Here is a 14,855-nt window from a genome sequence, read left to right on the forward strand (position 1 = left end):
CAGCCCCTTGCTGCTCCAGTAGAGACAAAGAGCAACACTGGGAAGGAGAGCTGAAGGCCAGGCTGGCAGATGGCCTCTGTACAAACAGCAGAAGGGGAGAGGGGGTGCAGCCACAGCAGCAACAGGCCTCTTTCATTGGGGGTCTCCAGACTCTCTGGCCGCACCCGAAACAGGAAGAGCTGAGGGAATTGTTAAGGCAAGTAAGAATGATCTGGTTCAGGCGCAGCTACTCGGGGATGGTCACAGGAGGGTGACCAGCACTGGCCAGAGCCACAGTTCTGTGATGAGAAGGACAAAGCCACACACGATGGGGGGAGGTGTTAATGAAAAGCCGGCCAACGTTTTATTGGGGTCTGAAGGCAAATACCACTCACAGCTGGAGCCTCCTTATTGGCAAGGAGGAATGGCATGAAGGGCCCCTCGGGGCAACGAAGCAAGCTCCCAACACACAATGCAGAACGCCAATTACGTTTTCTCGGTGTGTCTTTAATTCTGAGGTAAAACTTTTTTGGTTTTCCTGTAACGGATGCAGGGCACCAGCTCAGCACCGGCCACACACGGACCGGGGGCATGGCACTCCCGCACCCCACGGCTGCCCTTCTCAGAGCAATACAAATGTTGTTTGCCCACCCACCCAGTCGGTCAGCAAAGGGCATTTTCGCCACCAGAGCTTTCTACTCTCTAGGTTAAACCCCACTGGCTGGGGAATGCTTTCTCTCCTTCTCTATCGGCTATCCTAAAGAGGCATGTTTTAAACAGCAGCAATTTTCTCCTCACTACAGCAGCTCCACCAAACCCATCACACCTCTCCTGAGGCCTAAGCAGGCTCCAGGACTCCCATTTTCTAACCGTGCCCCCCTCCCTCCTTACAACAGAAGAGCCAAACACCCCTCTCCCTAATCCTCGCCCAAAAGAATGCCGAATGTGGGCACCTATTCCTCCCTCCTCCCCACCCCCAGGTTACCCTTCGACAACTTTCCCCACCCTCAAATTCCTGCTTCTGTTTGGGTAGCTAACCCAAGGCACCAAATCGATTCCTGTGTTGGAGATACTTCTGGACAGCAAGGGAAAGGCAGGAGAGGCAAGGCCTCATGGCAGCCCCCCTACCTTTGCCAGTCCTCACCTCCAGTCACCCATCTGCCTGCGCACAGAAATACTGTCAGTGGGGGGGAAGGTCCTTTTTCACTTTTTTGCCCCTTAAAGGGCCAGTGGCACAGATGGGAGAGGTAGGACAGTCTCTTAAATAGTAGGTCTGCTACATCACTGCTAAAGAAATATATATATATAAAAACGAGAGGCTGGCGGCTCTTATTTCTCCCTTTCCGCCTATCACCACTGCCTGCTGCACCAGGAACTAGTTTGCGGCTGCAGAGATTCCAGTTGGAGGCAGCCTAGTGCAAGCAGGCCAGCAGACAGAGAGTTATCAGCAACTGGAGTCCCAGGTTACTGCGAAGATAGGGGCCGCCCCCAGGAGGGTTCAGCTGCTCCTTGCATCCTTTCCCGTGCCATCCCTGGTAACAGTGGCACTGGAAGTGGGCCTTGAGGAAGGCAGTGTCATCCTGAGAGAAGTTCCCCGTGGCCTCAAACAGCTGCTTGCCCTGCCCAGGAGCGTTGCGGTGGATCTCGAAGCTGGCTGGGTTGAGATGCAAGAAGACGTCAGTGTTGCTAAAAATGCGCCGGCAGCGCCCGTGGCCGCTGCACAGAGCGTGGCTGCAGAGTTCGGCAGCTGTGGTCACGTTGACGATGTAACGGCCAAGGCCTTCCTCTATGTAGTTTTTAATCAGCTGGCACGTTTCCTGCAGAGAGGATTCAAAATTAGCAACAGGAACTGGGAGACTAGCAGCTATAGCCAGGTGGTGAGATTTCACTCTTATTGAATCCCTGATGCAAGAAGGTCCAATGGAAGCCTCTATCCATACATCCATCCTGCAATCTAGCAGTTTAGATTTCTGAGCCAAAATACATATCTGAGAGTAAATTCCATTTATTTCCATGGAGTTTACTTCTTGGTAAGCATGCATAGGGTTTCTGCCTTGGTCAGTATTTATCCCTTTCTTAAACCCTAATAACACATTACTTATGTGTGGAGCATTTCTGTGTGGACCCATGCTTCCAAGTCTTGAACCCAGGTCTGCAACCCCCTCAGCTTGCACCCGACTTCGTCTGCAGAGAAAATTCTGAGCATGAGCACCTGCTTGTGCAAAGGGGCTGCATGCAATCAGGACACCCAGGCATGAAGGAAGAAGGTCTGATGGAGGAGGTGGGGCCAAAAGCCCAGCCCCCTCTGCTGACATGCCCTACATATGAATAATGCATGAACAGATGGGGCTGTATTTGGTAATGGGAATTTATCACTTCCCTCTTTCAAGAGGATGCACTGAAAAGACTTAAGACATCAGATCCGGATGACACAATCCCAATACTAGTCAGTACGGTTGCTTCACATCCTTGTAGGAAACTTGGAAGAACTGTTCCCAGAGCAGCTTCGCTAAACACGGTGCTTGAAGGCCAGTATAAAGGCAGTGTTTTCAGCTCAATATGGCTACCCACAGCTGTTAGGGTGTAGGCTAGGACTTTCACAGCACAAGGAGGCCTCCCTCAAGACCAAAAGGCTTGAGTTGTGTACAGCCTCAGACTCTACTATTTACACTGAAAGCAGTTATTGCCCATTATGTACTCTGGACACCAAAGGGGGTATCTCTCTATGGTTCCATCTCTTTAGGAAATGATGCATATGCTTGGTATCAACACTGGAATGGCAACTAGTTGAATTCAATACAAGGAAGTGCTATGGAGGCCTTTGGTGGGGACCATGCCCCCTTGGACAAAGTAGCAAAGCTCCAAGGAAGAGTGTCTTTGTATCCCTCAAAGCCAAAAGCCATTAGTAGTCAAAAGCCACCCTTCTCCCTCTAGTACCAGGTGGTCATTGCATTGACAGTATCTATCTATCTATCATCTAGCTAGCTAGCTAGCTAGTGTGTATGTGTATTTATGTATTGCTTAAAACAATAAACAGTGCAGCATGTAAGAGGCAACACGGGATCTGGGATTGAAAATAAAGCAATGGCAGTAAAGAGAAACAATACCAGCCATAATACAATACAAGCTAGATCTTTTCAGGGATGCATGAAATAGCCACTCCCTTGGGAGTCATGAGTTGCCAGGGGACCACAATTTGTGCTTGACCTATTAATAAAACTTACAGAGGGAAACAAAATTCTGTCAAATTTATCATGTCTTGTCATGCCTCTTATTACTCTGTGGTGGTATGTTAGATGTCCAGAAAGCCCATTTGTCCCACACCTGAGACCACCAGCGTTCCCTAGAGGGCCTTTCTGGGGTCTTCTGACATTCAGCAACTTCCAGGCGTTGCCAGTACCTTTGTCAACACATGCCTCTTCCCATACTTCTCCTGACAGAGAGAAGTGTGAGAGCCAGTGTGGTGTAGTGGTTAAGAGCGGTAGTCTCGTAATCTGGGGAACTGGGTTCGCGTCTCCGCTCCTCCACATGCAGCTGCTGGGTGACCTTGGGCTAGTCACACTTCTCTGAAGTCTCTCAGCCCCACTCACCTCACAGAGTGTTTGTTGTGGGGGAGGAAGGGAAAGGAGAATGTTAGCCACTCTGAGACTCCTGAAGGGGAGTGAAAGGCGGGATATCAAATCCAAACTACTACTCCTCTTCTTCTTCTTCTTCTTCTTCTTCTTCTGACAGCCCACCAAAAAGAGGCTGTGCTGATGCTGAGCTGCTAAACCGAACAAATTTCAGAAGTAGCTCCACTAAGAGGGCTGCCTGCTGAATTAAGACAGGACCCGACATGCTGTTGGCAGAAGTGAGATCGAAGAGCCGTTTTATCTGAAAGAAGTTCCCTCTTGGCTTGTCTCTCTGCGGATGGTGGGGAAACATACATACCCGACTTCTAGTGTTCTCTGCATCTCCCCAGAAGATCGCACCAGCTACCCCCAGAGCAGCACTCTCCCCGATGGTGGAGATCAAATCTTTCTGGAAAGAAACATCCAGGTAGTTCCACAGTTAGTACAGATACAGAATATTAGGAGATTAGTAGGATACTCTCTAGCTCAATAATGGATAGGTTGCTGTATTATGACTGTTCCTTATTATATAGTAAAAGGGGGTGCCTTTTAACACCAGTTTCAGCCTTATTGGTGGAGAGAAAGGATAATTCACCTTTCAAAATACGCACTGTCAGATAAAAGCAACATTTCAGACTGACGAAGAGAAACAGGTGAAAGCCTTGCCTGGCCAACATGTGTGAGGGAGTTTCTTGTTGGTGCTGTGGAGGAAATGGATGAGGCCCTTGAAGGCTTCATTCCCATGGAAGTAAGGTAAAGGTAAAAAGGTAAAGAACCCCTGGGCGGTTAAGTCCAGTCAAAGGCAACTATGGGGTTGTAGCGCTCATCTCACTTTCAGGCCGAGGGAGCCAGCGTTTGCCCACAGACAGCTTTCTGTGTCATATGGCCAGCAGGACTAAACCGCTTCTGGTGCAACGGAACACCGTAATGAAAACCAGAGTGCACAGAAACACCGCTTACCTTCCTGCTGCAGCAGTACCTATTTATCTACTCACACTGGTGTGCTTTCAAATAGCTAGGTTGGCAGGAGCTGGGACATTGCACTGGGAGCTCACCCCGTTGCGGGGATTTGAACCACCAACCTTCTGACTGGCAAGCCCAAGAGGCTCAGTGGTTTAGACCACAGTGCCACTCGTGTTCCATGGAAGTAATCTGTTAGGGTCACACACTTGCAGTGGGCGGGGCCAGAACCTCTCTACATGCAATCTCTCAAGAATCTGAAGATACAGAAAGAGTGTAGGGTGGTAGATTATCTCAAGTTAAAATCATCGCCACCTCTTACATTTTCCATCCGTCAATGCACATGCACCACACAACAAAACAGGTGTCACCTGGTGTTGGTAGGCCAGAAAATTCCACGAAGGATTGGGAATGCCTCGCCACCCGAAAATCTGGAGAGTGGCTGCCAGTTCATGAAGGTAGTACTGAGCCAGACTGAGCAATGGTTTGATAGTAGACAGAGCAATGGTAAAGCACAGCCCCAATTACATGGAGGATTTACCTTCATTCAGTGAGCACTCCCCAATGCAACATGGGCAAGTTCAGGGACACATTGAGACATGCACAAGGTCCTTGGAGGAAGGCTTGTCCCCATCTTCACTTTCAGCATCTACATTTTCAGGCGTGTGAACATGCCTCTGGTAGAGTACAGACAACCAGGACAAATCATGCTACACCAAATGCAGAGATCATCCCCAGAGCTCAAAGGGGTTGGGTGAGGAGTGGAACTTCAAATTGTATTCTATGGATGAATAGGCCTTTAGGCATGTGTGGTTAAAGCTGCCATTTTATTATCAATGACTGTTGCCAAGCAAGAAGGAGCAACAACTTTTTTAAAATACAAAACTTGGGCGTTACTACCCCTTGCCTAAACATGTCTGAAGTTTGTCATTTTAATTAGCGTTTCACTTACACTGCTTACTTTCAGAACACCCTCTAGTTAATCTGAATGATTCCTAAGTAGCAGGGATAAAAACCTCCATTCACTAACTTCCACTCTATCCATGGGCAAAGTCAGCCACATAACGAGCAAGGGTTGCATTTTTGAGGCTCTAGAACTCACCACTGGCCACAGATTATTATTATTTTCCAAAATGCTCAGCTGTAAAGTTGCTCTTGCCTTTGGTTAGAGGTAGAGCATGAAACCAAATTAAGCTCTCAAAGAGAGAAAGACCCAAGGTGCGTGCAGGTATCATGCCCAGCTCTGCTTCTCCAAACAGCGGATCTGCAAGGTGCAAACTTATTAAAGTAACTTACAAGGTAATTGCAACTGCTGACATAGGTGCCAACTCTCTGGGGCCCTGGGTGCCTGAGTACCCAAAAAATTCCCCTTGAAGGGGCCGGGCACCCACAAATTTCAATGCCAGGGCCATGCACAGTGCATGGCACCCATGGCCCCGGGCACCCACGGTTGTGGGGCCAAGGTGGCACTCCTGATTGCTGAAATTCAGTTGTGTAAGGGCAGCTGAAAATTCTGTTTTGGAAACTTCCCCCACCCCAGCCAAGGCAAGATAGAAGCGGTCCAGTCTTAAAACTCATCACAGAGCCCAGTGATGTGCAAAGTCAGAAACTCTGGAAGGAAATCCCCCACCCTGAAGCTTAAGTGCCTTTCCTATTGTAAGTAGCAAACTCAGAAGTGATGGGTCCCTTTATGATAGTCCCAGCCACACACCTTCTAAGATTATATAACAATCTTATAATGATAAAATAGCAATAACTGGGGATGTGTAGCAATAAAACGCTTTCCACCTAAATCTACTGTTTTCTGCACACATACTTGGGAAATGATTTGGAGTGCTCCAATATCTTTCAGAGTAACTTATGTTGCGTTTTTCATAATGTCTCATTACATGTAACATAACTTGTACACCATGGGTAGACAAACTAAGGCCTGGGGGCCGGATCCGGCCCAATTGCCTTCTAAATATAGCCCACGGACGGTCCGGGAATCAGCATGTTTTTGCATGAGTAGAATGCGTCCTTTTATTTAAAATGCATCTCTGGGTTATTTGTGGGGCATAGGAATTCGTTCATTATTTCCCCCCAAAAAAATATAGTCCAGCCCCCCACAAGGTCTGAGGTACAGTGGACCGGCCCCCTGCTGAAAAAGTTTGCTGACCCCTGTTGTACACCATTCTCTTGAAACTCAGGCACCTTGTGTTTTTGGTGTTCCAAAATGCATAGCTTTGGAGCATAGTGGCTAAAAAAGCTTCCCTTTCATGCTGATCATGTGGCTTAAGGTCACTGGAGACTCTGCCGCAGAAACAGTAATGAGCCTTTGATTCCCCCCACCCCAAGGCCCCACATCACTAACACTACATTGCTGCCTGCTGCTTCCTGTAAGTCCAGCTAGGATAGGGAAGTTTTTTCCTATATGAGGGAAACAGAAATCATACTGTGATAGATTACCGATTACGATACAGTTACAGGGACCAACTATCTCAGAAAGCTTTCGCTCCCAAGTTGTGTGGGCCAAGGCAGAAGACAGAAGATAGTACATTTTTGCCTATGGACAAGCCAGTCACATCAATCCTGACACTAGCCTCAGTGGTGCTCAGACCTTGGGGGCATCTGCATGATCCTGCTGCATCTTACAGTGCCAGGTAGCCTCAGAAGTTACCTTGGGAAACTGCAGGAAGCAGAAGCAATGCAGCTTGGCTTTCAGCACAGATCTACACTCCAAAGGCTGTGGCACCATGGCAAAGGACTACTCTGAAGTTGGCATGCCTGGATGTTCTTCAAGCCAACAGAACTTGGGTCAATAGACTACACCCCCTTACCAACCCTGTGTGCTTCAGTGCGCCAGAACTAAGCCCACCCATAGGAACAATTTGGAGTGCAACTTCCGACTTCTCCAGCTCAGTGGTCCCCAATGGGCTGGAAATGTATCCAGCCCAATGGCTCCCTATTCTTTAGAAAAGCCCTTGGCAAAATGCCAGACTAATGATTCTTTCTAGGAGAATTAAATGTCCATAAAGAACAGCACTTTTTTGCAGCAGTGCTGCCACAGCCATACAACTGATGAGGGAGACAGACAGAAGCAGCTGCCTCCTTCCCTCCTCAGCCCCACTCTAGACTTCTTAAGTTTCCATTACACATCAAGTCAATTTGCTTAGGACCAAGATAAAGGAGAAGTCCTTTCCCACCCTCCCATTGTACAGCAAATCCACAGGAACCACAGCTCACAGGTGCTTCCTGGGAGCAGTCCCAGCCCACAAAACTTTGGTTGGAGACCTAATTAAAGCTTCTGATAAGCAGCCTTTATCTGATCATGCTTATCAGTTATTACCACAAACTAATGCATCTCAATTATTGCTATAACAGGTCTGAACAACGTTTGACCCAGGAAGGCAAAAGCAGCTCCCCAGCTAGGTATTGGTGGCCAGCTAAGTGCCAAGTAGCCTCCCACCCTAGCCCCATTGTTTCAGTGTCAGGCAGACAGCACACCAGAAAGTTTATTACACCCCTGGAGAGTGCCATACATTGCTGGTGGATTACATTTTGGGAGGGTGGATCACAAGCTGGGCTGACCTGTCCTTCAGACTGCTCCTCTTCATGGGACAGAAATCCAACCCCAATGGCCCTGGATTCTTGGCTATTTCCCAATTCCAACAGAGTAACATTTACCAGATAAGAAAGGCTTTCTTACCTCGCTTAGGACATTCTGTGTGCGTATATAGGTGGGCCTGGTGTAGACAAAGACCGGTAGGCTATAGTTATCATGGTGCTGCTGGGAGATGCGAAGGGCCTCTCCTACTCGAGACCTCACAAACTTGCGGCCATTTGTGTGGTTGGCCAGCACCTGCTCCAGGTAGATGGAAGGGTAAAGGGCAGTGCTCTCCTTCCAAAGCCAGAAAAGATGGTCGTTGCGTGACTTCTCCACATCTGGGCAGCACCCTGTGTAGCTGTCCTGGTTCTTACTGTAGTCGTGGTTGTAGCAGTCGGGGAAGAGGTAGAAGCCCCACAGCTGCCGGGGGCGATAGTACTTGGCGTATCTCAAGGTCTCACTCATAAACTCACGGGCATACGATTCAAATTCATACTGAGCCTCCTTCTTCACCTGGTCCTCCAGCAGGTGAGGCTGCCGAGCCTTCACAAGTAAACGGGAGACATTGCGGTAGATGTCTTTCGACTGCCAGTTCCGGACCCAGATGGGTCTCCACTCTTCCCAGTCGATCACAGCCAACCCCTCCTTTGTCTCAGTGCGGATGTATTTCCTAATACTAGATTCCAGTTGGTTCCGATGCTGCTGTAAATTGCTGTTTTGGGGGACACCCCCATTCACAGCCTTCCCCCCATCATAGTAGGGATAGAGGCCCAGGCGCTCTTTATAGAAAATGGTCAAGTTCTGGTCCACAAAAAGTTCATTGGTCGAGGCGTGAACGTCAAAGATGCTGAGATCTGGCTGGACACCATAGCGAGGCTTGCATTCCTCGGTTGGCGCGTTCCAAGCAACAATGAAAGGTCTGCGGGTGAGAATGGGGGTGAAGGCGGGCTTCTCTTCGTCCTGCCCAGGGGCGCCAGCCACAACCAGGAACACAAACCAAGTCACTTCCAGCACAGAGCTTCCCTGCATCCTCTCCAAGTGGTTTGGGGACAAGGTGGTGGCAGGTTGCAGGCAGAGCAAAGGCCTGCAAAAGAAGACACAAAAAGAGCAGAGAAATGTGTGATTATGCTAAAGTAAGGAAAGGGAATCACACTTTTTGACCAGGTGCAAACTCCTTGGTACAACAGTATAAGCTAAAGGCGGCCATTTGAAATGCTTCTTTGGAAACAAAGAAAAAAAGAATTCCTCAACCAGAACTTCTATCTCTATCAGTAAAACTCCTCCCTCCACTAGACTTTATCGTACTCAGAAGGTGGGAGCTAATTGGGAATTGAAACACACACACACCAGAGAGCTGGCCTAATCTGGTATACAATGACTGTGGCAGTGTTCAGAATTTAGCTATTATTGTTATGATCCCAACCCCCTTTTAAAAAAAAACCTGTGGCATCTCAACAGGCAACATGCTTTTATTTTCCAACTTTCGTACCAGTTCCCAGAGCTCCGTCTGCAATCTGGCGTAACCCACCATCTGCTACAGGACTGAGAGTTGGAAAAGTCTACAGTGTCTAGCAAAAGCATGGCAGGCACAATCAAATAAACAGCAGCGGAGAGCAGAGCAAAACCTGGCAGAGAGGTTCTCAGAGCCTCAAGAATCAGCATGGACACATGGGTCCAGAAAACCAGCCGCCTGTTTATTTAGCGGCTTCAGGCCTGCCAGCACTGCAGAGATACTTCCTAGACAGGGCAGTTCTTAAGAAGAACCTTCCTGCTTTCTTTTCCCTGAAGGCCCGTCATCAGCATAACCCTAGACTAACTGGACCTAGAGGGGAGACAGGGCCATTATACAATGGTGGACCTAGAGGGGAGACAGGGCCATTATACAAGCATACAGATTGCACAAAAGCGCCATTGGCCTCAGGAGGAAAATGGGGCAAGTAAACAGAGAAGTTAGCCCATCACAACCCTGGCAACAGAAGCTTTTCACTAAGGAAGCCAAGCAAGTGAGACCACAGCTTTGATGACCCTTATCACTACAGCTGAAAGAGAGTCCAAGAGCTACTTTGAAAGAACTGCATTTAAAGCCTTCCCCAAAGGGATGGTCCTCCGATATCAGAACACTTTCTTAAATTTATACCAAAATGCCTACCTTCCTAACATGAAAGTCAGTATTTTCTCTTTCAACACATCAACAAAATCAACACCATTTTTTAAAAAGAAAGTTATCCTTTGTTCGTAAAATTTTGCTTCCCCGTTATACACTCTTTAACATCTTGCTGGTGAGGAACAACATAGCTTCTAAAGTTTTGCCCCCCCCCCCCGAAAAGTTCACAAGGTGAACTATTTGGTGGAAAGAAAGAATCCCTATCAAATAGCATTTGAGAGGAAAGAGTTGTGGGGAAATGTGGATGTCAGAAACTGAACTACTGTAAGTCACTTTTGGAAAAAAGAATAGCTTTAAAGACTGTTATTGCAGCAATCGGACAACGCTAGAAGAACAGGCAGCAGCAAAAAATGGGAAAACTTAGCTAGAAAAGAAAAGAAAATCAAGACCCAAGTAGTTACTGAAGCCGGGTCAGCAGAACAGATGGAAGAGCACTTCCACGTGCTAACGCAAACACCAAGTCAAATATTCCGAGTTCCGAGCGAGCGTGATCTTTCCAGCAAAAAAATCTGCCCACTAAAAAGCAAGTAGCTTGAAACCGTGATGTTCAGCCAAAATGCAAACCAGAATCACTCGCCACAAAATATTCAAGCGGTGCACATAGGAAGGGGCCGGAAGAAATAAGTTCAAGCGAGAAAGAAAAAGATATTTTCCATTCACTGGCTCGGCTTCCTCAAAAGGGCATTTCATCAACTAGGAGGCTTGCCAAACCAAGCAGGGAAAGCGATCTGCAGTCTTGCAGAAAAACTTACCCCTGCACAGATGCGCTAGGGGACCCGAGAGAGGAACAGCTAAGCAGAAAGAAAGTACTTTAGGAAAAACCACACTAAACACACACACACACACACCTCCTTCTCCTCCTCTCCGATTCCCTGCTCAACTTCAGACACTCCTTGCCAGCCAACTCTAAACCAGCCCGGAGGGCTCCTCGAGCCGCATCTCCATTGTCCTACAGTCCTGGGGCTGGGGGCGGGGAAGCTCTCTGGGTCCCGCACTGTGCGAACTCACCTGGGTACTTAACTTATCACCCCCCTTGCCAGCTTAAGCAATATATCCTCCTGGGCGCAGAGCAGCCTCTACTTAAAGGGCACATGAGCCCAGTACCACCCACCCGCTTCTCCGGCAAGTCCGCTTCTCCCTTAAAAGATCAGAGCGAGGGACAGCCCATTGCCGATTTCAGGAAAGGGGGAGAAGGGGCACACCATGGAACAAGCCTTCTGCGGACTTTTGCGCGAGCAGCAAGAACCGAGAAAGACGTTTGAGAGCTGATATCCTTGCATACTTTGATTTTGCAACGCTCGGGTGCAAATGGCGTTGTTTTCGCCGCCCCCTCAGTACTGTCCAATGTGAGTGCTCCCCCGCCTAGCGGAGCCACTTGGTACAATCCAGCTGCTTTCCGTATGCCAAGTGTGGCTTTGCCTCTTAAAGGGACGCGAACATCATCAGTCGGGTGGAATGTAATATGGTAGTAGGCAAGATGCCAGCAAGTTCGCAGACCCCGGTGAGCAAAGGCGGTTGCAGTCACCCCCCTCCACCCCGGCCACCCCCAGCCTCTACAGGAAAAGGCGATGGGTTTATGGAGGAGTGGGGCTTGAGTTGCCAACCACTCAGAGCTCTTCTTCGCAAGGGGTTGCTCACTCGGGATCAGGAAGGCCAACTTGGCTCCGCGACTGAGGGTGCCCAGGGCCATGGGTGCCATGCATGCAGTGTGCATAGCCCTGGCACTGAAATTCCCTTCATGGGGAATTTTGTGGGTACTCAGGCACCCACCCAGGCCCCTTGGGAGTTGGCACCTATGCTCGGGACTTTATTCAAAGTAGAAATTGCCAGGGCTCAGCCCTGGAACTAATTTCCAGCACAGTACCAGAAATCTGGTAGGAGTGCCCCTTGGCATGTGCAGAGTGCCCTTCCTTCAAAAGTCAACGCACTCACAGCAACCCCACACCGTGCATATCATTAGAGAATAAAGCTCCTCGATCAAAGGTTGCAGCAATTTATATCAAGCTCAGCCAGCATAGTGCCCTTGGACTACAACTCCCATCAGATTCGGCAATTTCGTGCGGCCAATGATCAGGCATGGCAGAAGTTGTAGTCTAAGGTCAGGAGAGCCCCATGGTGACTGCCCCGGTTCTTATCATTTATGTACACTTACATGAAAGGTTTAGAGTGCAGCAAACAGCAGCCCGGCAAGGTACAGTACCTCTGTTATACAGTATTATCCTCATTTTTGCATATCACAGAGTGAAGAGACTGAGAGATGGTCATATAGTGAGTTCTTGGAGAGGAGAGATTTGAGTTGGGGACTTTTCTGATTCTGAGCTTGGTTGCAGGAATTGTGCCACACTAATTCTAGGCAGGACTGAACCCCATCACCCCTCTTTTTAGCAATTAAGTGCTGGGAATGTTGTAGGCAACCAGTGCTATCTTCATTTTACAGTGGAACCTCGGGTTAAGTACTTAATTCGTTCCGGAGGTCTGTACTTAACCTGAAACTGTTCTTAACCTGAAGCACCACTTTAGCTAATGGGGCCTCCTGCTGCTGCTGCACCGCCGGAGCAAGATTTCTGTTCTTATCCTGAAGCAAAGTTCTTAACCCGAGGTACTATTTCTGGGTTAGCAGAGTCTGTAACCTGAAGCGTATGTAACCTGAAGCATATGTAACCTGAGGTGCCACAGTATCTATGTGCCCACCAATACCTTCTGAAGCTGCCCCCTTTATTCCATCCCATCAGAGTCCCCGTTCATTTCTGCCTTACTTTCTTTGCTGAATAAAGTGTTTTTCTTTCTTTCTATGTAGTTTCAGAACAATGGCAAGGGACAGTATTTTATATGATCAAAATTGTTTGTTTTAAACCATCTTTCCTGTTTGCATGGCTTGGCATAGACAATTAAGCTCGGTCCTTCCCCAAAACTGCCGCTATAATGAAATGGAGGTGGGGTAGGACTGGAGTTCATGAAAAAACTTCCTGAGAAGGAGAAACTGTAGAGGAGGGTAATGGAGACTCCTGGCTGGCTATTACTGAGCTTCATTAATGCAAAATTCTGGGGTTCATAGTTAATGAAGTTCTATTTCTGGCCTCCCAAGGAGCCTTGAGCGGGAACTGTTCTATAAGAGCTTTTGCCCCAAACAAGAATTTCTGAAGGCCAAACAACTTGTGGGCACCCCCCTTCCCACACCATCCATCTCAGTGGCAATTGGTATAAGGATTGACTTGGGAGCACTGGCTCTATTATCAAGACCACAAAGCGGTTGTTATGTCCAGAGCTTGGAATCCCTCAGAGCAGTCATTTGATTATAGACTGCAGATAAGCATCTGCCGCAGGAGCAATCTGCCTTTCACTGAACAGCCATTGTCTTGTGAAGGAGAGTCTTCTTCCCAGGAATGTGCCTGTCGGCCTCGCTGGGTGGCTCCCAGTATCCTGGCAACAGGGGGCATCATGCCAATGCAGGATGCTGCCATTGCAAACAATTAGCACATCCCTACTGGCCAGTGCTTTGGAGCTTTTCCAAAGTGCCACTAGAAATTGGGAGAAAATGCAGCTCTTGAGAGCCAAGATGCCACATAGTTGGGTTTTGTTCAACAATGAAGTTTGGCTCCTTTCCCCCTCATGCTGTCACCAGAACACACACTTCACCAGAAAGCATACCCAGGAGTCAATGGAGAGTGTCTCATTTTGGAAGCCCAGGAAAAATGCTGCAAGTGACACCAGCCTGATCAGGCCCAAGAGCATTCTGTGCTCCCAGTGTGTTGACTGGTTTTTTACCGGCACAAATATTAACATCTGGGAGTGTGGACCAGAGAAGGGCTGAGCAGCCTGGTGGCTGGCACCATCCTGTGCCTTATCTACTCTTCTCTTCCTGGCCAGTAAGAGTGTTCATTATCTGATTGCTTCAAGTTGATAGTATGACTAGGTGTGTATGGGTTTTGTTTTTGTTTTTCTTTTAATCTGCTTGTAAGATGAGTATTTGTGTGGAACCTACTATGTTGATTGAGTGATTACAGCTGGGAGCGTGATGGTGGACCCAGAACTTATCTCAGGTTTGACTCATAAGTACTGACGAGGCTGTGTGTGGTGGGGTTAATCCTGAAGTAACAACCTTGGAAAGTGATAAAGGACACTGTCAGTTAGGAACAGGAATTATTGGCCAGTGGCTAGGTCCTGTGGAAGAAACAGGCCTGTGGCCTCAGTGAAGGTAAGCCTGGTTCTGTTGGGGTTCCCCTGAGTGGGTATGGAAAACAGATTCTGGCTCGCAGTGTGGGTCATGTTTGTCACTACTGGTCCTTCATTTGCTATCTTTGACCCTAATTCCTGTGCTGCACACACTTTAATTGGATGATGGTGTGAAGATATGTCTTGGTTGGGTATGTGGCAGGGAGCTACTATGATACTACCTCAGTTTTGGTGGTTGTGAGCAGGGTGAGCTACAGTTTAAGTGGAGAGGCTGATGATCATCTGGGGAAATGGCTGGTCTCTATGCCCTTTTTCTGATACCTCCACTGCTTTTGGTTGCTTATCTGCCGAGTGTTCTGGTCTTGTGCTGCTTCTGCTGCTG

At 48.3% G+C, this 14,855-nt stretch overlaps 1 protein-coding gene across 2 annotated transcripts; it reads right to left on the minus strand.

Moving 5' to 3' along the window:
• Positions 1–320: 320 nt before the first annotated feature.
• Positions 321–11,463, minus strand: HYAL2 (hyaluronidase 2). Of its 2 annotated transcripts, none has more exons than XM_081851336.1 (4): positions 11,309–11,463; positions 8,239–9,220; positions 3,910–3,999; positions 321–1,796 (listed from the first exon to the last, which is right to left on the minus strand). In XM_081851336.1, exons 2-4 carry the CDS (start codon positions 9,163–9,165, stop codon positions 1,392–1,394), a joined length of 1,422 nt encoding a protein of 473 aa, XP_081707462.1. In that variant the 5' UTR covers positions 9,166–9,220; positions 11,309–11,463; the 3' UTR covers positions 321–1,391. The 2 variants fall into 2 exon arrangements, with proteins under 2 accessions (XP_081707462.1, XP_081707463.1); XM_081851337.1 differs by lacking the exon at positions 11,309–11,463 and adding an exon at positions 11,149–11,302.
• Positions 11,464–14,855: the final 3,392 nt, after the last annotated feature.

This window comes from Podarcis erhardii (assembly GCF_964252035.2).
Source record: "Podarcis erhardii genome assembly, chromosome: 2".
In the NCBI taxonomy this organism is placed as follows: Eukaryota; Metazoa; Chordata; class Lepidosauria; order Squamata; family Lacertidae; genus Podarcis; species Podarcis erhardii.